The sequence below is a fragment of the Panthera pardus genome, unplaced genomic scaffold (genome assembly GCF_024362965.1).
Source record: "Panthera pardus isolate Hobbes unplaced genomic scaffold, ASM2436296v1 HiC_scaffold_16, whole genome shotgun sequence".
Taxonomy (NCBI): domain Eukaryota; kingdom Metazoa; phylum Chordata; class Mammalia; order Carnivora; family Felidae; genus Panthera; species Panthera pardus.
The window spans coordinates 116665-141763 of record NW_026526721.1 but is presented as its reverse complement, the minus strand read 5'-3'; the positions used below and the strand labels follow the sequence as shown (position 1 = coordinate 141763).

General features: G+C 42.3%; 1 protein-coding gene across 7 annotated transcripts in view; it reads left to right on the top strand.

Moving 5' to 3' along the window:
• PRMT2 (protein arginine methyltransferase 2) overlaps positions 1 to 24758 on the top strand; it is a 71174-nt gene extending 46416 nt beyond the window's left edge. For 6 of the 7 annotated variants that reach the window (XM_019434675.2, XM_019434674.2, XM_053902914.1 and 3 more), the window contains 7 exons: positions 1884 to 2045; positions 3042 to 3206; positions 17356 to 17531; positions 20693 to 20822; positions 21666 to 21802; positions 23168 to 23339; positions 24150 to 24758. In XM_019434675.2, coding sequence (XP_019290220.1) covers positions 1884 to 2045; positions 3042 to 3206; positions 17356 to 17531; positions 20693 to 20822; positions 21666 to 21802; positions 23168 to 23339; positions 24150 to 24182 — 975 coding nt within the window. In that variant the 3' untranslated portion in view covers positions 24183 to 24758. The remainder of the gene's footprint in view (positions 1 to 1883; positions 2046 to 3041; positions 3207 to 17355; positions 17532 to 20692; positions 20823 to 21665; positions 21803 to 23167; positions 23340 to 24149) is intronic. The other variant, XM_019434677.2, reaches the window with a different exon arrangement.
• Positions 24759 to 25099: the final 341 nt, after the last annotated feature.

The following is a 25099-nucleotide window of genomic DNA, read 5'->3' as shown; positions in this document are numbered from 1 at the left end:
CCCCACAAATATTCAGCTGTTCCAGCATCAGTTATTGGATAATCCTCCTTTTCCTGATGATATGAAATGCACGTTTATCATACGTTACATTTCTAAATTCTATTTGTGTAATCTCTGTTCTGTTTCATTGATCTGTTTATTTCTTCTGCAGCTCCAGATGCTTTTCATTATTGTAGCTTTTAAACATCTGGGAGGCTAGGTCTCTAGCAGTCCTCCTGTTTTTTAGTGCTTTCATGGCTAGGCTGGTCTCTAGTGTTTGAAGCTAATTTTATTAGCATTTGTTGTACACCCTTCCCCAGGCCAAATTGGCTGGCGTTTTAATTGGTATTGCATGGAAAGTTTACATTAATTTAGGGAGAAGTGACATGTTCATCACATCATACTCACTTTCCCCATTTCTTGAGCATTGTTTTATGTCTCTCAGAGTTTTAAGGTTTATTTTATTTTTTCTTTCTTCTTTCTTTCTTTCTTTCTTTCTTTCTTTCTTTCTTTCTTTCGGTTTTGATCATATTGGGTGCTTTGCCTTTCTTGTTAAATCTATCCCTAGATGTTTTTATGTATTATTTTTGTAAGTGGTTGGGTGAAGTGTTCTATAAATATCAGATTAAGTTGGTTGATAGTATTGTTTGAGTCTGTGCCCTTACTGATTTTCCTTCTACTTCTCTCTCAGCTACCGAGAGAAGGATATTGATCATAATTGTGAATTTGTCTATTTCTTGTTGCATTTCTATTGGTTTTTACTTAGTGTATTTTGAAGCTTTGTTATTAGATACAAAAGTGTTTAGAATTATTAGGTCCTGTTGCTAAAGTGATTCCTGTGTTACTATGACCTGACTCTTCGTTGCTGGGAATATTCTTTGATCTGAAATATATTTTGTGTGATGAAAATGCCACCATCTAACTTCCTTCTCCTGGCATCAGCATGGTGCACCTTTGCATGCTAGTTCTGACTTTCTGTTAAGGTGGATCACTGCAGGCAGGATGGCTGGGTCTTGACTCCATCTACTCTGACCCTCCAACCCTTTGTGTTTCAGTCTTCAGTGTCTTTATGAGGAGCCACGATGGGCTCATGCAGGCACTGTCCAGACTTCCTGTTTGTGCTGACATGGTCTGGGTAGCTTGACTGTCCCCCCCTCAGCCATGCGGGTTTTCTGCAGCTTGAGATCTAAGAGGTGAGGTGTGAGGGATGGTGCTGTGGGTGCAGCCGCTCTGGGCTCTGACTGCCACCTGTGGCTTCACGAACCATCTGGAGGAGGCTTTCTCTGTTTCCCTGAGGATTAGTGTGATTCCTGTGATGTCTTATGTTATCTTGGGTTTCATGTGTTTTCCTCCCTCTGGACATGACTGGGGGCCTCGAACTCACCCTCTGAGGGTCAGCGAGGTTGTTACCTCCCTCCAGAGCTACAGTTTTGGGTGGGGCCCTGTGTGCTCCTCTAGCATCTCTGCTGGTGGCTTGTCCACGGTCTCTCTTGATGGATAGTTGGCCAAGTTGTATCTGATGGGGAATTTGGTGGTTCCTCCTGTCTCATGTGGGAACAGTGGTCAGGAGGGTAATGTCTGCACCATCTCCTCAGTGATCCACCCCTGCTTCTCTGCTCTCCTGGCTCTTGGGGAGGTGAAGGGAGAATCTCTAGGCAGCACCACAGTGAACTGAAGGATTCTAGAAACTTCCATCTCATTCCTTCACTGTTTTATTTTTGTCTAGTGGCGTATTTGTGTCCTTTGATTTTTTTTTGTCTTTTGTTTTCTCTATGTTGCTCATATTTTTAGGCATGGGGTGGTGGGGTCAAGAGGGTTAGCTCAGTCTCTGATCTTCCTTCTTAAACCAGAGCTCAGGATAGCTCAGATTGTAAGCAGTGATTCCGAATGTGTATTTCCTCTAGAAACTTCACTTGGAAATGTTGGCAGACCAGCCACGAACAACTAAATACCACAATGTTATCCTGCAGAATAAAGAATCCCTGAAAGATAAAGTGATTCTGGATGTCGGCTGTGGGACTGGGATCATCAGCCTCTTCTGTGCACATCATGCGCAGCCCAAAGCAGTGAGTAGGAGGCAGCTGTCCCTTCAGCGGCTTGTGAGCTGACTCTTGGTGTGGTCCCGTGTGCAAAGGCCCTGTGTCGGTGAAACGGGCAGTGTGCTCTGGCAGGCTGAGCCTATTGGACGCTGTGATGTTGGCGTAATGAGTCACAAACAGCACAGAGTAGAAGAGGAGAGAATAGAAAATATCTGAGTGAGTTGCATGTTGTGGGATATTTTTTGGTAAAATGTTTATTTCAGTTGAATAGAGAAACATATGTGTCCCTGTGTTGGGGCTGAGCCACTGGTGTAGGTCACTGTCCAAGTGATATCCCTGCACTGAGCAGGGACCACCTGGCAGGGACAAAACAGACCACTTTCCGTGACACAAGGTGGCTTCCCTTCGTCCTCTTCCCTTTAAAGTATGTGGGGTGGGCCGTGCAGAGCTGAAGCCCTGCGACGGCCCCCGACACAGGTGGATGAAACTCCTAGTTTATAAGTGGAGCTGTGGTGCAGTGACCACTGGAGTTCAGGTGCTGTCAGAACCGAGACGTATGCACACACGAGCTTCCTCTGACAACCTGGATTTGAAATGGTCTCGGCCACTGATATCCATAAAGTCTGACTCTTCTCTGGCCAATACTGAGAAGCTCCTGCATCAGTTATGGGTTGTGTTGCTGCGTGTGTGGGAGCTGGGCCACTGGGTCGCACCCGGGGAGGGCCCCTGCGGTGGGTGCCCAGTATGGGTGTAGGGCCTTCCTCTCACCTGCAGCCCCCTGTCTGTTTTAGGCAGGAGGTGGAGTGAAGGTTAGAGGTGGCTCCCTTGCCAGGGCTCCGGCCGTTGGAGGTAGCACGGTGTGGCCCAGCTGCCATTCCTGCTGTCCGGCACTGTCGCTTCCGTCTGTCCTTGTTTTCTCTGATGCCGACTCTGACTCAGCTGAAGCAATGGGCTCAGGGAGAGCAGATGACAGGCCGCTTTGCAGGGTGGGACATGCACTGATGGCACTTCTCCCATATGCAGGTGTATGCAGTGGAGGCCAGTGAGATGGCCCAGCACACGGGGCAACTGGTCATGCAGAATGGCTTTGCCGACATCATCACTGTGTTCCAGCAGAAGGTGGAGGATGTGGTGTTACCGGAGAAGGTGGATGTGCTGGTATCCGAGTGGATGGGGACCTGCCTGCTGGTAAGGGGCACTGGGACATGCGGGTGGCTGTGGATTGCACCAGGGAAGTTCAGATTCCAAGCAGGGGCCATGGACTGGGTCCAGAGGGGCTGTTGTGAGCAGAGCTTCCAGGGGAGAGCTGCAGCTGTTTCATGTTAAAGTGAATCCACCTGGTGCCTTTCCTGGCGCTGACCTCTGCTTAGTGCAGGACAGCCTCGAGGCCACAAAATCCACCGCTTGTGACAACGGGGCGGGGAGACCTTGAAGGCGATATGCTAAGTGAAATAAGTAAGAGGCAGACTGTATGATCTCACTTACATGTGGAATCTGAAAACAACAACAACACAAAACTCACCCACCAAACTCCTAGAAAAAGAGCACATTTGTGGTTAATGGGGAAAAAGGGGGTTGGGGAGAAAGAATTGGAAGACCATGGTCAAAAGGTACAGACTTCAGGTACAAGAAAATGAGCAGTGGGGTCACGATGTATAGGGTGGTGACTACAGTGACACACAGGACAGACGTTAAGAGCGAACAGTTGACCCTTGAACAATGTGGGTTTGCACCATGTAGGCCCACTTACACATGGAGTTTTTTTTAATTAAAACAATTTTTTTAATGTTTATTTATTTTTGAGAGAGAGATAGAGCATGAGTGGGAGAGGGGCAGAGAGAGAGGAAGACACAGAATCTGAAGCAGCCTCCAGGCTTTGAGCTGTCAGCACAGAGCCCGACGTGGGGCTCGAACTCATGGACTGTGAGATCATGACCTGAGCCGAAGTCGGACGCTCAGCCAACTGAGCCCCCCCAGGTGCCCAAAGTGATAAATACTAACTAAACTTTTATGGTAACCATTTCACAATACATGTAAATCAAGTCATTGTGCTGTACATCCTGAACTTGTAATTATCTTAGAGAAAGTTGGTGACAGGTTGGTGGTTTTTTAAAAACACAAAAAAGCATGTACAATATGATTCCAATTTTTTTTTAAGTTTATTTATTTATTTTTGAGAGAGCATGAGCACGAGGGGGGAGGGGCAGAAAGAGAGGGAGAGAGAGAATCCCAAGCAGGCTCTGCACTGTCAGCACAGAGCCTGATGTGGGGCTCGAACTCACGAACCATGAGATCATAACCGGAGCCGAAATAAAGAATCAGATGCTCAGTCAAATGAGCCACCCAGGTGCCCCTAGTTTTGTTTTTAAAAACTGTACATGGCAAGAGTCCTGGGTAGCTCAGTTGTTTAGGCATCTGACTTTGGCTCAGGTCATGATCTTGCAGTTCCTGAGTTCGAGCCCCGCATTGGGCTTTCTGCTATCAGTGGGGAGCCCACTTTGGATCCTCTGTCCCACTTTCTCTCTGCCCCTACCCTGCTTGTGCTCTCTTTCTCTCAAAAATAAGTAAAAAACATTAAAAAAAGTTCATAGGTAGCAATGACCTAGCCGGCTGCAGGTAGGATGTTCCAGGTATGGTGGGGAAAGCACACCCCACCCTGTGTGTCTCAGTGAGTGCAGCTATAGATCTAAGACAGCGTGCAGGGAGAAGCTATTTGAGGACTTTGAAAAGCATACAGTAGCTGGAAGGTTGAGAAAGAAGGCCAGAACTTGAAGTACACCGACCTGGTCTTAAGTTTATTGTTACTCCTCCTGTGGCTCTGTCTCCATACGTAACTTTAGTAATTTAGATGAAAAAGACCAATTCTTTTGAAAAGTGCAAACTTCTACAACTAACCCACAGTGAGGTAGGTAACTTGAATAATCAAGTAAATACTAACAATATTAATTTATAGTTGAAAACCTTCTGTGAAGAGAAATCTGTAGGCCTAAATTATTTCACTGGTGAAATCTACAAACACATTTAAGGAAGAAATAACACCAGATCTGAGCAATGTCTTTCAGAAAATGGAAGAGGAGAGACACTTCCTAGCTCATTTGGTGAGACTGGCATTACCCTAATACCAAACCCAAACCAAAAAGAACTCATGTTCATAAATGCAAAAATCCTCAAAAATATTAGCAAGTATAATCCTGCAATACATAAAAGGAATAACACTACAACAAAGAAGAGATTATCTTTGGAATTCAAGGCTGAGTAATTTACCATATTAACAGTCTACAAAAGAAAAATCACATGATGCTATCAACACACAAAAAATTTGACAACATTCAAAATAGTTTTAAAATTTCTGTTGAGATTTCTTATTTGATCTGTGTGGTTTTTTTTCAGAAGTGTTGTTTAATTTCCCAAGTATTTTTTGATTTTCCAGCTATCTTTCTGTTATTGATTTCTAGTTTAATTCCACTGTGGTCTTGAGAGTAGACATTGTATGACTTCTGTTCTTTTAAATTTGTTGAGATGTGTTTTATGGCCCAGAATGTGGTCTGTCTTGGTGAGTGCTCCACGTGAACGTGAGAGAAAAGTGTGTTCTGTTGTTGGATGGAGTGGTGTATAGATGTGCATTGTATCTAGCAGATAAATGATGTTGAGTTCAACTATGTCCTTACTGATTTTCTGCCTGCTGGATCTGTCCTTTTCTGATAGAGGGATGTTGAAGTCTCCAACTATGATAGTGGATTCATCTGTTTTCTCTTGCAGTCCTATTTGTTTTCACCTCACACAGTTTAATGCTCTATTGTTAGGTATATACATGGTAAGGACTGTTATATCTTCTTGGAGAATTGACCCCTTTATCATTATGTTATGCCCCTGTTTATCTTTGATAACTTCCTTCCTCTGAAAGCTGCTCTGAAATTAACATAGCTACTCCTGCTTTCTTTTGATTAGTGTTAGCATCGTCTATCTTCCTCCATCCACTTACTTTTAGTTTATAAGTGTCAGTATATTTAAAGTAGGTTTCTTGTAGACAACACTTAGTTGGGTATTAGTTTTTGATCCACTCTGACAATCTTTGTTTTTTAATTGGTATATGTAGACCACTGACATTCAAGTGGTTATTAATATAGTTGGATTAATACATCTACCATATTTGTTACTGTGGTCTATTTGTTATTCTTGTTCCTTGTTCCTGTTTTTTTCTTCTACTCTTTTTCTTCTATGATTTTTTTTTTAAGGAAATAAAGTTAGGTAATTTAATGAGCATAAATTAAGGGTGAATTAATTTAATGCTCAGAGGTATATTGGTTTAGAACCTGACATGAACATGCTGATATTGTAAACTTAAGATTCATATTTTTGTATGGAGAACTATCTATCATGCTAATGGTCAACAAAAGAAAGCTGGAGTAGCCATACTTATATCAGACAATCTAGACTTTAAAATAAAGACTGTATCAAGAGATGCAGAAGGGCGTTATATCATAATCAACGAGTCTATCCACCAAGAAGACCTAATAATTGTAAACATTTATGTGCCAAATGTGGAAGCACCCAAATATGTAAATCAATCACAAACATAAAGAAACTCATTGATAGTAATACCATAATAGTAGGAGACTTCACCATCCCACTCACAGCAATGGACAGATCATCTAATCAAAAAATCAACAAGGAAACAATGGCTTTGAATGACACACTGGACCAGATGGACTTAACAGATATATTCAGAACATTTCATCCTAAAGCAGCAGAATGTACATTCTTCTCCAGTGCACATGGAACGTTCTCCAGAATAGACCATATACTGGGACACAAATCAGCCCTAAGTAAGTCCAAAAAGATTGAGATCATACCGTGCATATTTTCAGACCACAATGCTATGAAACTTGAAATCAACCACATGAAAAAATTTGGAAAGGTAACAATACTTGGAGACTGAAGAACATGCTACTAAAGAATGAAGGGGCTAACCAAGCACTTAAGGAGGAAATTAAAAAGCATATGGAAGTCAATGAAAATGATAACACCACAACCCCAAACCTCTGGGATGCAGCAAACATGGTCATAAGAGGAAAGTATATAGCAATCCAGGCCTTTCTAAAGAAGCAAGAAAGATCTCAGATACACAACCTAACCTTATGCCTTAAGGAGCTGGAAAAAGAACAGCAAATAAAACCCAAAACCAGCAGAAGACAGGAAATAATAAAGATTAGAGCGGAAATTAATGCTATCAAAACCAAAAAACAGTAGAACAGATCAATGAAACCAGAAGCTGGTTCTTTGAAATAATTAACAGAATTAATAAACCACTAGCCAGTTTGATCAAAAAGATTCATATTTTTGTAAATTGATGGCGTATTCACTTTGTAGACCATTTCCAATTTATAAAAATATTTTTCAGTTGTAATCTCTCTTGAAGCTCACTTTATCTGTAATCTGTCTGTTATCTATCTTCACTTGTATTAAGGTATAAAATTATAAGATATTTAAAGTATGCAATATGACTATTTGATAGCTTCCCCCCGTTGAGTTAACCCATTCATCACTCACAATAATGGTGTCATCAGTTATAGTCACCGTGGTATATAATAGATATTCAGACCTTATTCATTTTATAATTGACAGTTTGTAGCTTTTTACCAATGTCTCTCTATTTTCCTCACCCCTGAGCTCCTGGTAACCACTTTTATACTCTCTGTTTCTATGAGTTCAACTTTGAAAAACTTTTTTTTTTAAAAAAAGATCTCACATATAAATGATATGATGCAGTATTTATACTGCACTATATTTATACTGCCACTATCTGTGGCTTATTTCATTTAGCATAAGGCCCTCTAGGTTCATCCATGTTGTTGCAGAGGTTTGGATTTCCTTCTTTCTCGTGGGTGAATAATATTCCATTGTATATAACTGTATCTATATATATATCTCATATGTATCATATATACATATCTATTTCACTTTTCCTTTATCCATTCATCTGTCAGTGGACACTTTGGTTGTGTCCATAACTTGGTTATTATGAATAATGTTTCAGTGAACATGGGAGTGCAGATACCTCTTTGAGATAATGATTTTGTTTTCTTTGGCTATAAACCCAGAAGCAGGATTGCTGGATCACATGGTATTTCTGGTTTTAATTTCTTGAGGAACTTCCATACTGTTTTCCATAGTGGCTGTACCAGTTTACATTCCCACTAACAATGTTCCAGGGTTCCCTTTTCTACATGTTCTTACTAGCATTTGTTACCTTTGTCTTTTTGATAATAAACATAGCAAGGGTGATCTGATACCTCATTGTGGTTTTGATTTGCATTGCCTGATCATTAGTGATACTGAGCATCTTTCATGTACCTGTTGCCCATTTGTATATCTTCTTTGGAAAAAATGTCCTTTTGCCCAATTAAAAAGCTTTTTCTATTGGTTTGTTATGAGTTCCTTGTATATTTTGTGTTTTCACCCCTTATTAGATATGTGGTTTGCAGATATTTTCTCCTGTTCTACGGTTTACCTTTTTGTTGTTGATGATGGTTACCTTTGCTGTGCATAAGCTTTTTCGTTTGATGTGGTCCTACTTGTTTATTTTTGCTTTTGTTGCCTTTGCTTTTGGTGTCTAATCCAAACAATTATTGGCAAGATCAGTGTCAAGCTTATTCATTGTGTTTTCTTCAAGGAATTTTATGCTTTTAGGTCTTGTGTTCAAATATTTAATCCATTTGCAGTTGATTTTTGTGTGTGTTATAAGATAGGGGTCCAATTTCCCAACACCATTTCATAGCGGTTATCCTCTACCCATTGCATATTCTTGGCTTCTATGTTGAAAATTCATTGATAATTAATGCATGGGTTAATTTGTGGACTCTCTGTTCTGTTCCATTGGTCTATGTGTCTGTTTTTATGACAGTACAATGTTGTTTTGATTATAATAGCTTTGTAATATAGTTTAAAGTGTGAGGTCTTCAACTTTGTTCTTCTTTCTCAAAATAGCTGTTTATATGGAGTTTTAGGATTGCTTTTTCTATTTCTGTGAAAAATGCCATTGGAATTTTGATAGGGATTGAATTGAATCTGTAGATTGCTTTGAGTAGAGTAGACATGTAAACAATTTTAATTCTTCCTATCTGTGAACTCAGGATATCTTTCTACTTGTTTGTGTCTTTAATTTCTTTCTTCATTGCCTTTCACCTTCTTCATTAAATTTATTTCGAGGTATTTTATTATTTTTGATGCAACTGTAAATCGGATTGTTTTCTTAATTTCTCTTTTTGATAGTTCATTGTTGGTGTATAGAAACACAACTAGTTTTTGTATATTTATGTTGTATTCTACAACTCTACTGAATTTGTTTATTCTGACAGATTGTGTGTGTGTGTGTGTGTGTGTGTGTGTGTGTGTAGTCTTTAGGATTTTCTATGTATGTCATCTGCAAATAGAGACAGTTTTACTTCTTTCTTTCTTATTTAGATGCTTTTTATTTCTTTTTCTTGCCGGATTGGTCTGGCTAGGGTTTCCAGTACTGTGTCGAATAAAGTGATGAGAGTGAGTGTCCTTGTTTTTCACTTGATCTTAGAGGAAAGCTTTCTGTTTTTCAGTGTTGAGTATGGTGTTAGCTCTAGGCTTGGCATATGGGTTTTATTATGTCGTGATATATCCTCCCAATACTCAGTTTTTTGAATCTTTATCATGGAATGTACTTGAATTTTATAAAATGCTTTTTTGCATGTATTGAGATGCTCGTATAATTTTCATCCTTCATTTTGGTAATGTGGTGTATCACATTATTGATTTGCTGTGTTGAACCATGTTTGCATCCCAGGAATAAATCCCACTTGATTATGGCATATGATCCTTTTAATGTACTGTTGAATTCAGTTTGCCAATTTTTATTTGAGGATTTTTCCATCTGTGTTCATCAGGGATGTTTGCCTGTAATTTCCTTGTAAATTTTCCTTGTCTGTCTTTGGGTAATGCTGGCCTTGTAAAATGAGTTTGAAAGTGTTCCCTCCTCTTTGATACTTTGGAAGAGTTTGAGATTTGGTGTTGACTCTTTAAATGTTTGGTAGAATTCACCTGTGAAGCCATCTGGTTGTGGACTTTTGTTTGTTGGGAATTTTTCAGTGACTAATTCAGTCTCCTTACTGGTAATTGATTGGTCTGTTCAGATTTTCTTATTTCTTCACGATTCTGTCTTGGTAGGTTGTGTGTTTTTTAGGATTTTAGGTATTCTTCTAGATTGTCCAATTTGTTGGCATATAATTGTTCATAGCAGTCTGTTGTGATCGTTGGTGTTTGTGTGATATCAGTTGTAATGTCTCTTTCATTTCTGATTTTATGTATTTCACCTCTTTTCTTCGTGAATTGGTGAATCTAGCTGAAGATGTGTTTATCTTCAAAAAAATTAGCTCTCTGTTTCATTGGTCTTTCCTGTGCCTGTGTAGTCTCTATTTCATGTATTTCCACTCTGGTCTTTGTTATTTCCTTCCTTCTGCTAACTTTGGGCCAGTTCTTTCTTTACTTCCTTAGGTGCAAAGTTACATTGTTTATTTGAGATCTGTCTTTTCCCTTAATGTAGGCATTTATTTCTATAAACTTTCCTGTTCAACCTGCTTCTGCTGCTCACCATGAGTTTTGTTCTGTTGTGTTTCTGTTTTTGTTTGTCTCAGGATATTATTTGATTTATCTTTTGAATTCTTTCACCCATTGTTTGTTCAGGGATACGTTATTTAATCTCCACATTTTTGTGAATTTTCCCCGTTTCTTCTTGTTTTTGATATCTGGTTTTATACCATTATGGTCATAAAAGATGTTTGATATGATTTCAGTCTTCTTAAATTTATTAAAACTTGTTTTCAGTGTCCTAACTGAAATGTTCCATGTGTACTTGAGAAGAACGTGTGTTCTGCTGCTGTTGGATGGAATGTTGTTTGTTTTATTCGGCCATCTGACCTCATATGTAGTTTAAATCTGGTGTTTCCTTATGATTGTTTGTCTGGATGACCTATCCATTGTATATTTGCTTTATGTATTTAGGTGCTCTGCCTTTTGAGGTTTTGATTGGACTTTTTATATGACTCCATTGTCTCTCCTTTCTGAGCATATCGATTACACTTTTTTTTTTAACTTTTTAAGTGGTTGCCCTCTAGTTTGCGATACACAGTTACAACTGATCCAAGTCTACCTTCATGTAACACTATACTACTCTATGGGTAGTGTTCCTTGCAACAAATAATCCTGATTTATTCTTCCTGTCCCTTGTAACATCATTGTCATGCATTTCACGTATATATAAGTAAACATTATACATGAGCATATGTATACTTACATACATAAGCATACATGGTCAAATACTGTGTTGCTATTATTTTGAACAAATTGTTAGATCAATTAAGAAGAAAAAAGTTTTTTTTAAATTTTGTTTAATGTTTATTATTTTGAGCGAGAGACAGAGACAGAGTGTGAGCAGGGGACGGGCAGAGAGAGAGGGAGACACAGAATCCAAAACAGGCTCCAGGTGCCGACCCGTCATCACAGAGCCTGCCTGACATGGGGCTCAAACTCACAGACCTGAGCGAAGTCAGATACTTAACCGACTGAGCCACCCAGGCTTCCCAAGAAGAAAAATGTTTTAATGTTATCATCACTTGTTCCTTCTTCAGTGCTTTTCTTTATGTAGTTCTAAGTTTCTGATCTATATCATGTCCTTCCTTCTAAATAACTTCTTTTTAACATTTCTTGCAAGGCAAGCCTACTGGCAACAAATTCCCTCAGTTTCTATTTATCTGAGAAAGTCTATTTCTCTTTCATTTTTAAAGTAATTCTAGATTGGTGTTTTTTTTTCTTCAACACTTAAAAAATTTTTTTTAATGTTTATTTATTTTTGATTGCGAGAGAAAGAGAGAGAGACAGACAGACAGACAGGGTGTGAGTGGGGGGAGGAGCAGAGAGAGAGAGAGAGAGACAGAATCTGAAGCAGGCTCCAGGCTCTGAGCTGTCAGCACAGAGCCTGACATGGGGCTCAAATTCATGAACTGCGAAATCATGACCTGAGCTGAAGTCAGATGCTTAACCAACTGAGCCACCCAGGGGCCCCCTCTTTCAACACTTTTAATATTTCACTCCATTCTTCTCTTGCCTGCGTGGTTTCTAAGAAGAAGTCAGATGTGATTTGATCTTTATAACTTTGTGGGTAGAGTGTTTTGTTTTTGTTTTTTTTTTCCCTCTGTCATCTTTAAGAATTTTTCTTTATCTTCGAGTTTCTGTAGTTTGACAATGATATGCCCAGGATACTGTTTTGTTTTTTTTTTTAATTTTTAAAAGTTTTCATTAATTTATTTTGAGAGAGAGTGAGCAAGCATGAGCAAGGGATGGGCAGAGAGAGGGAGAGGGAGAATCCCAGGCAGGCCTTGATCTCGTGAAGTTATGACCTGAGCCAAATCAAGAGTTGAATGCTCAATGGACTGAGCCACCCAGGTACCCCATAGGTATATTGTTTTTAAGCATTTATCCTGCTTAGTGTAATCTGAGTTTCCTGGATCAGTGGGTTGCTATCTGACATTAATTTGAGGACGTTCTCAGTCATTATTGCTTCAAATATTTCTTCTGTTCCTTTCTCTTTCTTCTCCTTCTGGTATTCTCATTTTGTGTATGTTACACCCCTTGTAGTTGTCTTACAGACCTTGGATATTGTGTTCTGTTTTTTCTTTGTTTGTTTATTTGTTTGTTTGTTTGTTTTTTGTCTTCGTTCTCTTTGCTTTTCAGTTTGGGAGGTTCCTGTTCTCATATCTTCAAGCTCAGAGATTCTTTCCTCAGACATGCCGTGTTTCCCACTAAGCCTAACAAAGGCATTCTTCATTTCTGTTACAGTATTTTTTTTTTTTTACTTTGAACATTTCTCTCTTAATTGGGTCTCTCTTAAGATTTTGATTTCTCTGTTCACATTGCCCATCTGTTCTGGCATTCTTTCTACTTTATCCATTAGAACTCTTAGCATGTTAATCATAGTTGTGTTAAATTCTCAGCCTGATGATGCCAACATCCCTACTGTATCTGAGTCTGCTTCTGATGCTTGTTATGTCTCTTCAAACTGTTGTTTGCCTTGTAATTTTATTTGAATTTTTTTTTTATGTTTATTTATTTTGAGGGAGAGAGACAGGGCACGAGCAGGGGAGGGGCAGAGAGAGAGGGAGACACAGAATCTAAAGCAGGCTCCAGGCTCTGAGCTGTCAGCACAGAGCCCAATGCAGGAAAACCAAGAGATCATGACCTGAGCTGAAAGCGAATGCTTAACCAGCTGAGCCACCCAGGCGCCCCAACCTTGTAATTTTTTTATTGATAGCCTGTGTGATGTGTTGGGTAAGGGAATAGCTATAAATAGGCCTTTAGTAATGTGGTGAGGTGTGGGGGAAGCAGAAGCATTCTGTGGTCCTGTTAGGTCTCAGTCTTTTAGTGAACTTGTGTTTCTAGAGTGTGAGCTTCACAAAATTTCTCAATTTCTTTTCTGGCTTTTGGGTGGGACACGATGGCTAGAGGGGTCTGGAGTTGAATATTGCCCTTTTCCCAGCTCAGTTAGGCTAGGCTCTGATTAGCTGGTTTCTCCAGAGAGCAGATCCTGTTAAGAAGAACAGAATACTCTGGCATGTTTCAAGATGGTTTTTTTCCCTCTGCTCTGTCAGAAGCATGAGGGGATTTTTCTCTGGTTGCTGTGGAACCTGGTGGAGGTCCAGGAGGGAAAACTCACTAACATGTGGGGGTCCCCCTTATGACTTAGCCCACCTGGAGTTTGTAACACTCAGAGTTGTCTACACTGAGCCTCCAGCAATTCATCATTGTTGTTCGTGTTGTTCCAGGAGTTAGGGTTCTGCTCCAGTAATTTGTGATTTTCTGTGTAAGCTTGTTGATTACTCTGATTTTGGAGGGAGCAGATTGCTCTGTGACCTAATATCTCATACATATCTAAGAAGAATTGTGGATTTTTCATTTGCTTTTTACTTGTTAGGGCAGAATGGCAGCTTCTAAGCTTCTTATATGCTGTGCTGGAAAATTCAGCTTGAGTTCATAATTAAATTCTCAACAAACTTGGAATAGAAAGGAATTTACTCAACCCGATAAAGGGCATCTATAAAAAACAAAACAAAACAAAAAAACACCTATAGCCGCCTAATGGTGAGAGAATCAGTGCCTTCCTCCTAAGAGGAGGAAGAGGTAGGATGGCTACTCTGCAATTCCTATTCAACACTGTGCTGGCAATCCTAACCAGTGCAAAAATGAAAGAAGAAATAAAAGGCACACAGATTTAAAACAAAGAAATAAACATCCCTGTTTCCAGACCACATGATTGTTTTTGTAGAAAGTCCCAAAGAATCTCCCCCCAAATTTCTTTGAACTGAAAGGCAAATTAAGATCACAGAGTGATCAAAGTGAACATACGAAAGCCAGTTTTAGTTTTTTAATTTATTTTTTGAAGGCAGTCATATTTTCGTGTGCTAACAATGTACAATAGCATTTACAAAGCCCCCAAAACATGAAATACTTAGGTAACAAAACATGTCCAGGTTTTGTATGTGAAGAACTAGAAGATGCTGATGAATGAAGTCACAGAAAACCCAAATAAATGGAAAGGCAAGGTGCTCATGGACTGGAAGACAACATAGTAAAGATACCTCTTCTCAAACTGATCTGTAGATTTAATATAATTCCAGTCAAAGTCTAAGCAGGATTTCTTTTGTGGATGTGACCAGCTCATTGTAAAATTTTTGTGAAAAGTAAAGAAAATAGAATAGTGGATACAGTTTTTAAAAGAAGAATAAAATTGGAAGAATTACATACCTGATTTTAAGACTTGGCATAAAGCTATAGTAGTCAAGACAGTTTGGCATTGCTAGAAGGATAGATACATAAGTCAATGGAACAAAATAGAGAAATAGATTCCTAAAAATACAGTCAGTTGATTTTTAACAGGGGAGCGAAATCAATTTAGTGAAGAAAAGATATAGTCTTTCCAACAGAAGATATTGGCATAGTTGGCCATCCATATGCAAAAAAAAAAAAAAAAAAAGAAAAGAAAGAAAGAAGGGAAAAAAAGAAATTCAAGGCTTATACCTTCTACCAAAAATGAAGTCAAAATTGATTCTAGATCTAATTGCATAGACTAAAACTGTAAACTTTCAGAAGAAATCTTGGGAGAAAATCTTCATGGGTTAGGCAAAGAGTTTTTAGTTGATTCTTAAAGCATGATCCATTAAGAAAAAAACTGATATACCAGACTTCATCAAAATTAAAGGTGTCTATGTTAAGAAAGTGTTAAAAGACAGTGTTAAAGATATAGTAAGATTAGGAGAAAATATTTGCAAATCACATATCTAATGTGTATTCTGAATATACAAAGTATATATACAAAATATACACATTCTAATGTGTATCCTGAATATCCTCAAAATTCAACAGGAAGAAGGTCAACAACCTAATTGAAAAATGGGCAAAGGACTCGAGCAGATACTTTACCAACGTGGGTATATGGATGAGAAATAAGCATGTGAAAAGACATTAAACCTTGTTAGCCATCAGGGAAATATAAACTGAAACCATAATGAGGTAACCCTACACACCTGTTGAAATGGCTAAACTTTTAAACAATAATACCAGGTGCTATGGAGTGACTAAAACTCATAGGAATCACACAGCCGCCCTAGAAGACGGTTTGGCAGTTTCTTATAAAGTTATAGGTACACTTACCGTATGACCCAGCACTTGTATGTCTGGGTATTTACACTGGAGAAGCACAAGCTGTGTTTACACGGAAACCTGTATGTGAATGATCGTACTGGCTCTAATTACAATTGCCAAAAAGCTGGAAACAACCTAAGTGTTCTTCAACAGGTGGTTAGATAAACAGCTGTCTACATTCGCACAATGGGGTCCTACTGGGCAGTAAAGAATGAACTATTGTGGGGCGCTTGGGTGGTTCAGTTGGTTAAACATCTGACCCTTGACTTTGGCTCAGGTCATGATCTGGCAGTTTGTGAGATCGAGTTCCGTGTTGGGATCTGAACTGGGCGTGGAGCCTGCTTGGGATTCTCTCTCTCTCTCTCTCTCTCTCTCTCTCTCTCTCTCTCTCTGTCCCTGTCCCTCCCCCACTTATACGTGCATGTTCTCCCTCTCTCTCTCAAAATAAATAAACCTAAGAGAATGAACTATTGATGCACAAATGGATAAACCCCAGAGACATTATACTGGTGTAATTAAAGTTATATGGAGTAATTAAAACAGTGTGGTATTATAATAAGAAAAGACAGATGAACAGAACAGGATAGAAGGCACAGAAGAGAACCTTTTAGCATATGAAAAAGTTGATATTACGAGTGAAAGAAGCCAGTCTCAAAAGATTATGTACTGTATGATAACATTTGTATGTCTTTCTCAGAAAGACAAAACCACAGGGATAGAGGCCAGTTAGTGGTTTCCAAAGGTTGGAGGTAGTGGGAGGAGGTGACCACAGAGGAGGAGTGTTTTGGGGTAATGGGGTTGTTCTGTATCCTGATTGTGGCTATGGTTACACAGATCCATACAAGTGTTAAAATTTATGGAGTAACTGATTTACTATTGGTAATTTTTTAAAATACAATTAAAAATGATCTGTATATAATTTTCACACGTGTGCATGTATGTGTATGTGAGGAGAAGGCCTTGAGCATAAACCACCAGGCAAACATTGGTTCCTTTTGGGCGCTGGGTTTACTCATGACTTTTATTTTTGTTTGTGCTTTTCTGAATTTTCTAAATTTTTCCATACTGAACATACTATTGCTTCTATAATAATAATGCCTGAAGTTACTTAAATAAAACAAAACCCTTCTGGGGCTTCCCTTCAGCTGCAGGATGATGTGCCCCTGGCCTGTGCCCCACTCTTTGGTTCAGACACAAAGGCTGGCCTCTTGGGGCTTTAGCGGCCCCTGTTCTCTGTCACAGGCGTCACATGCCACCTGTCCGGGTGCGTCCTCAGGGATCCGTGGCACTCCTCCTTTAATGTTCCATGTTTTTAAGAAGTGATTTCAGTCAACTTCCAAGGTTATGAAAATTCTGAGAATCCTCCAGACCAAATTTATACGGGTTGACAGTTAAAACTCTGTAATACTGAGGGAGATGGCGAGAGTGAAGATCTTTCCTGTCGGTGGGGCCCAGTTCTGAATTCATTCTAAAGTGAACCGGTGTCACTCCACCCCAGGCTGTGGTGGGAATCTGTGATGTCACTGGTGTGGGTCCAAGATAAATCCTCCCAGACTATGCATCGCAGACACAGGCCTCGGTCACCATGTCCCCCGTGTGTCTCCCTGCTGTGCAGTTTGAGTTCATGATTGAGTCGATCCTGTACGCCCGGGATGTGTGGCTGAAGGAGGACGGGGTCATCTGGCCGACCACGGCTGCGCTGCACCTGGTGCCCTGCAGCGCCGACAGAGACTACCGCAGCAAGGTCCTCTTCTGGGACAACGCCTACGAGTTCAACCTCAGTGCTCTCAAGTGAGTGTGTGCTGCTGGGAGCGCAGACGTATTCCGGGGCCTCCTGGCTGTGCGAGCTGCGGGCTTCCTAAGACCACATAACTCGTTGGTGGTAGAGCATGCCATGAGACTGATCTGAATTCACTCACATGCCTTGGAATTTTGCACGTGTCTTTCAGGCCTTTAAACTGGTAGCAGATGTGATGGGAATTGAAATGTCTTTTGCCATCTAAGTTCTCAAATGTAATGGGAAAAACATGGTCATGTTTAAAACCAAGGCCCTTTATAAATATGTGGGCCGTTAGCATACAAATAGATCTTCCTACTACGAGCTGTAAACTTTTAAGGGATCAGAAAATTTATTATGAAGTCATTCCTGACAGTTTGCAAAGGAAACGATGCTGCAGAATAGTTGATTTCCTAATTTTATATTATGGATGCACTTGTATAGTTGAGCATGAGGTTTAACTATAAAATGATTTCCTGATAGGTCCTTCACGTTTTAAATGTTGCCTCTTCTAAGAAGGGTGGTGACAGAAGGTGGCTGCTTCCCCTTCTGAGTGTGCCGTGGGAGTTAGGAGAAACCAGCAGCAGCCCTGGAAGTTAGGTTGAGGGGCCCACTTGTCAGAAACTGCAGGAAATTTAGCTTATGCGGCGAGTGCCAGGTGAGCCCGGACACCTGCTTGATGCCCACTTGGGCAGTTGACAGCAAGATGGTGGCCTTGGGCGTTTTTGGTTTTTGTTAATTCAAAAAAAGAAAGGATAATGCAACGGTAAGAAGTCTGCCCCAGTTAACATGTTGAATCATTATACTCTCAGCCCAAATCCCCAAAGGGATGGAGAGGAAATGTCCCCAGCAGAGCCGTTCTGTAGTTCATCTAGGGAGAAGTGTGTAGGAAGGGCCGGGGAGAATTAAAATAGAGCCGTAAAGAGCTGCCAGATATTAACATCTAAGCTACAGAGACAGGCGTGAGGGCAAGGTACTCCTGAGACCAGAAAAGACAGAGCAATGGACCAGGATGGACACACACACAACATGTGGGGAAAGTTGGGGTGTGAGGGGCAGAGGTGGCAAAGTGTCCTGGGACCATAGATGAGCCCCTTGAAACTTCTTTTCTCCTCATACCATACACTGAAATTTAATTCCACATGGATTTAAGAGTTTTGTGGTGGGGCGCCTGGGTGGCGCAGTCGGTTAAGCGTCCGACTTCAGCCAGGTCACGATCTCGCGGTCCGTGAGTTCGAGCCCCGCGTCAGGCTCTGGGCTGATGGCTCGGAGCCTGGAGCCTGTTTCCGATTCTGTGTCTCCCTCTCTCTCTGCCCCTCCCCCGTTCATGCTCTGTCTCTCTCTGTCCCAAAAATAAATATAAATTAAGAGTTTTGTGGTAAAACATCTGCATCAGCTGTAGGAATCCGTGGGTCCCTATGTGTCAGGTCTTAGAAAGTCAACAGGAACAAGGAGGCACTGGACATCAGTCTATAAAAATTGACAGCATCTGTATATCATCAGCATAAATACAATTTAAAAAGGCAGTGACTACTTAGAGAAAGTTACTAGCTGACACATCCTAGAGTCATTTAGGAAAGATGAGTATCCAGTGAAATTATAGTCAAGTCATGGAAATACGCAAGTCACAAAAACCAAATAAAAATTACTGATAAATATTTGAAAAAAATTGCAGGATCATTAGTGGTTAAAATGCAGATTAAAATGAAATGCCATTTTTGCCTACCAGATGAGCAAAGATTAAATTAAAACAGCAGTTCTTGCTGCCTGAGCTGCAGGTGTGATGGCGGGGAGACGAGGCCGTGTGGCCAGAGCTGTGGGTGTGGCTGGCATCCACCCCCATCACCCTCTGCCCCAGGGCCACGGCACGCTGCTGTGCACACAGTGTGGGAAACAGGCACTTATCTGTAAGAATGCGGTTAAATTGCTACGTATCCATCAGATGGATGAATAGATGGTAAAACTGGTGGGACGCAAACCATGTGTATAAAATGGCTTCTGCTTTGCATAAGAACATGTATAAATGTATCTCTGGGGGAGAAAATGACTAAATAGATCAAGGTACCAAGGCACAGTTTTCAAGTTCTACAGATTCAAGTTTCTTCTTTAAAAAAATTTTTTTTATGTTTATTTACTTTTGAGAGACACAGAGCACAAGTCGGGGAGGGACAGAGAAAGAGAGAGGGAGACACAGAATCCGAAGCAGGCTCCAGGCTCTGAGCTGTCAGCACAGAGCCTGATGCGGGGCTCGAACCCATGAACCTTAAGACCATGACCTGAGCTGAAATTGTATGCTTAACCAACTGAGCCACTCAGGTGCCCCTCACATTTTTTCTTTATACTTTTCTATGTGTTCCCAATTCATTATAAATGCATAACTATTTTATCATCAGAAAAATATTAAAAATATGTACATATTGTGGAATCTTTATTAAAATGTTTACCTTTATTTGCTATTTCAGAAGTCACTGCTGCACTTAAGTTTTGAAACATTTCCGTGGTACATAGTAGGTTACTTTGGGCAAGTCTGGCAGTCAGCCAGTGGAGTGGGTGGGCTGTTGGGCGACAAGAAGATGACCCTGCAGGAGGCCCAGCGCTTGTGTCTTGTTTAACTGACGCAGCACAAGCCCTTCTCCAGGGGGCACCTGCAGGCCTTTATTGCAGAGTGACCTAGAACAGGAATATCTGTTTTATTTGCTGTGGGATATCTTACTATCCTGTACTCACCCTTCTTATGCTGTGAGATGAAGTGCCTGCGTGAGGAGGTGAAGTCAGGTGAGTGACGGAGGCCTTGTGAGGTAGCGTCAGGCTCCTGCTGACCTTCTGTCGACCTGTCAGGAGTGGGGGGGGGGTCACCTCTTGGACTGCGGTCTCCAAAACCACAACTGCACAGAGCAGACTGGGTCAGGGCCCTGCTTTGTGTGCTAGAGGTTGGTTTCCACGTGTGCAGACCCCATGAATAGGATGTAGGCGGGAAGTGCTCACGTTGCTTGCACACTTGCCGGTCCGTCTGCAGGGACTCCCAGCCCTGCCTCAGTGCCCTCGCCGCAGGTGGTGGCTTGGAATTCCTGCTGATGCTGAAGAGAAAAAGCGAGAACCGTTGTCATGAATGTGTGTGTCAAAGCCTGAGATGCTGGTACCCGACTCTGAGCGGTTCCTTTGACTTTTTCCCTAGATCTTTAGCAATTAAGGAGTTTTTTTCGAAGCCCAAGTATAACCACATTTTGAAACCAGAAGACTGTCTCTCTGAACCGTGCACAATATTACAGTTGGACATGAGAACTGTGCAGATTGCGGACCTAGAGGTGAGAGATGAGTCTTCCCTCTCACATTATGTAGGCGATGCACACACCCCAGAACTTGCTGTGCAGATAAATGAATTCATGAACTTTGCCTTTGATTTTTCCAGTCTCTTTTCTTTACGTTCTGATTTTGTATTTTATATTTTTATATTATTTTCTTTATAGTTAACCTCTTTAACATCATGAGCTATCTTTATATTCACATACAATATTTTCAGTATCTTCAGATTCTAATTTTATCCAATTTTATCATGGACTTTGAATTTAAATTTTTTTCTAAGTTTTTTTAGCTACTGTTGATGACAAAGTTCTTCATACTTTCACTTACCCTGTGTTGCCACAGGGTGGCATTTGTGGATTCAGGATGTCTCGTTTTAAGGGTGCACTCTGACGTGCGGGAGCTCAGATGGGCCAAACAGTGTGGGGACTGAACTGTTGAGTCTGCAGTTAGTTTTGCAGTATAGAGACTCAGCCTGGAACTTTCTATCTATGCAAAGAATTGAGAAGAAAAAGTATTGCACTCAAATTTGGGGGCAGAAAATTAGGGACGTGAGGCCCAAATTGCTTGAAACCTTTTGTGATTACCTGCAGCACTTGAATTTATGATGCAAGTTTTCATCCTTTCCTGAGGAGGAAATTTTATGTGGTTTTTGATATGTTCAGCCAAACTAGCAAGTTACAGATTCAGAATGGCTGAAATGGGTGGTAGGGCTGCCTACCGCAGTGCAGTGTTGTGGGATTCGTGAAGTGAGTTGCTAATTCTTGCTCACACAGAGAGAGCCCTTGTGGCGTGGTGTCACATGCTTACTGAACCATGTCCCTCTTTTATCGTTTGCTCGAACACAGACAATGAAAGGCGAGCTGCACTTTGAGATCAGGAAAGCCGGCACGCTGCATGGATTTACAGCCTGGTTCAGTGTTCGGTTTCAGAGCCTGGAGGAGGACGAGCCACAGCTGATGCTGAGCACAGGCCCGTTCCACCCGTGAGTGTGCACCTCCCGTGGGGAGCGCCACAGCCCTTGGAAGAGCTGGGGCGGTTCACCTGCCTTCAGGTTGTCGGTATGACAACCACATGGCAGGGTCACGGATTTAGAGATCTGTCAATACTGGGTTGTTGACCTAGACTCTCTCCAGACCAGGCTACCCCAGGCGTGGAGCACGGTGTGCACGCGGTGGGCAAGTCAGGGCTGTGCCCCACCTGCCCCTGCACTGGGCTCCCTAGGCTGCCCTCTGACCCCTGCATGAAGAGGAGGAGCAGACTTCATCTTCCTCAGTGGCTCTGGACGCTGCTTCTGCTTTCCGTGGTCTAACACAAACACGGTCAACAGAATTCTAGGGGCTTTTGACTCAGACTCTTGGGGAAGGTCAGTGTTTCTTGAGGAAAATTTTGTGTGCAGTAATGATGCACACTTGCCTGTGCGTCCTGGGAAGCTGATGTCGTCTGCTTCAGTGCTGGACACAGCGGCCCCCGTGGAAATGCTGCCTTCAACTGGGGCCTTTGTAGCCCTGTTCAGTAACTGCCCTGGACCAGGGGTTAGATGCTGGCTGTGGCAGTGCGCCTAGAGGGACCCTAGCTGTCCTCCTGTAACATGGGAGCAGGGCTGAGGAGCTGTTTGGCCAGAGTGTCCTGTGGAGGTCCAGGGCTCCATCAGCTTTCCTTCTAGATCCTACTGGCACAGATGAGAGTAGGAACACTAAAAACCCAGTGGACGGTCGTGTGCCTGGGCAGTCTTCCACTGGCGTGTCCGTACACAGCTAGTGTGGGGCAGGCAGGGCGCAGAGCCTGGGACATCCGCTCTCTGAAGCCCGGGGAGAGACCCTCACGGTGGTTGAGGCAGGAGGGAGCAGGACCTCCCTGAGTTTGACCGTGGGGCGCAGGCCCAGCGTCTGGCAGAGGCCACAGTGTGCAGTGGAGCCATGCTGTCAGAGCCGGTAGAAAGTGACGAGCTCGGGAGTGTGACCATTTCCCCCCAAGTGTTACAGTTGCCATGCTCCCCTTCAGCCTGACTCACAGGAATGACAACTTATTTAGGCTGCAGACTAGACCTCGGGCCCTGGCAGCTTAGAGACCGAGCAAAGGGCTCTGGGTGGATGCCTACTGTGCCAGGGTGCAAGGGGCCAGGTACCCTCTGCCTGGCCACCCGTGTGTCCTTGGGGCCACCAGGGCAAGCCTCCTTCACCCTTCTGGAATCTGGGCAGCCTCCAGAAGCTGGATCCTGGCTGGGCTGTAACTCAATCCTGGCAACCCATAAAGGCCGTCTGGATCGTGGAGTCGGGGGATGTCTGTCCTGCGGTAAGCCTGAAAAACCAGGCTCCAGAGAGGTGACCCTACATCCTGTGTCTTGCAGCACCACCCACTGGAAGCAGGTGCTGTTTATGATGGATGAGCCTGTTTCTGTCCTCATGGGAGATGTGGTCACTGGCTCAGTTGTGTTGCAGAGAAACCCCGTGTGGAGGAGGCACATGTCCGTGGCGCTGAGCTGGTCTGTCACTTCCACACAGGACCCCACATCACAGAAAGTAAGATATTTAGCTGTAAAATCAGGTGCTAGCGTGCTGGTCCTGGGAGACGGGTCTGTGGTGATCACAGTGGCCAGACCACATGGCCTTGTCTGTCTGTGTCACTTTTCTAACCTTCCTGAGGGGAAGTGGATGCTGTTATTTGCAGAACAGGAAACAGAGGTGCAAGAAGGCGAGTCTGTGGGGGCCGAGGCCCAGCCCAGGCTAGGGCCACCCCTTCCTGTGTCCAGGAGGCCCCGGTGGAGAAACAGGGCTGGGGACCGACCCTCTGCGGGGGCCTTCAGGTGGTGGGTGATGTAGGTGTGTGGTGTGAGTCACCTTCCGACCCTGGCAGCAGTTTGAGGCCTGAGGAGCCGTCCTTCCCACAGTGAAACGGTGAGGCCTGGCGGGGCCTTTGGCATCATGTCTCACAGAGGCTGCTGAGCAAAGGATTCTCTTCTCAGACTCAGGGTTAATGTAGGACAGAAAAGAAAATCAAATGGCTTCTCTTTATGTGTTAATACCTGTTTTATGCTTTGTTTTATGATAACTTTTCAAATTTAACTTATTTTTTAAATTTACATCCAAGTTAGTTAGCATATTAGTACAACAACGAATTCGGGAGTAGATTCCTTAGTGCCCCTTCCCCATTTAGCCCATACCCCCCTCCGTTTTATGATAATTTTATGTTAAAATTTTAACGTTTGTCATTAAAAAAAAATTGTCTCTGAATGTCATTCTTTTGTACAGTATTAAATTACTTTTAGGAAATCCTGCATGTTAATCAGACTAAAGTGATTTATTATTTGATTGATTTGTTTTCTTTTTCAGGTTGGAGAAAAAGTCTTTCCCATCTGGAGATGACAGTTGAAGTTCTGTGGGAAGCAGCGTGCAGATAGTGCAGGAATGAGCCTGAGTGAATGAAGATGTCCTTGGATGCGAGCACATGTTCTTGCGAAAGCCCTGAGCTCTGTCGGCCTGACAGGGGTACCCCCCGGAGCTGTGGGCTTAGTCTGTCCGTGGGGTCCTTCACAGACGGCTGTGCTTGGGCTCGGCGGGAACTCCCTCACCACTGTCACTGCCCGTGTCTGTCCTCTAGAAGTAGGCTGTGTTTCCAGGTGTCCACAGTGCTGGCTTGTGGGTAAGTTGGTGGCACAGTGTCCCTAAGCTAGGTCTAGTTCACAACTCGTAGGACACACACACACATCAACCTTGTACGCCTGTGAAAGTGTTCACGCATCATGTGTTCATGGTGTCTTTGCTGCCCTGGTTCCTCCCTCACCATGCGGAATGTGGGACTGCACAGAGCCGTGCAGGACCTGCCGGTGGCCATGCATGTGACGGGACTCTGCATGGATAGTACAGTTGTAGAGATGTCTTCCAAATAAATTATGTGTTGGCACATAGCACGTGCTCAATAAATATTTTTAAATAAATGAATGTTGGCGTGTGTCCTGTTTCTGTGTACACACGTTCTTTTTACAAGCATGGGATCATGCTATATGCATTGCTTTGTAACTTTTCTCATCTAATATGAAGAAACTTCCATGCCTGTAGGTATGTGTCTACATTTTTGTGTGTGTATTGTTTTGAATTTTAATTAGCTTTTTATTGAACTATAAAATATATACCCCAAACTGCATAGGTCACATGTGTACAGATGGGTGAAATTTCTTTCTTTTCTTAAGTTTATGTATTTACTTTTGAGAGAGAGAGAGCGAGAGAGCGAGCGAGCGAGCGCATGAGCAGGGGAGGGGCAGAGAGAAGGGGGAGAGAGAGAA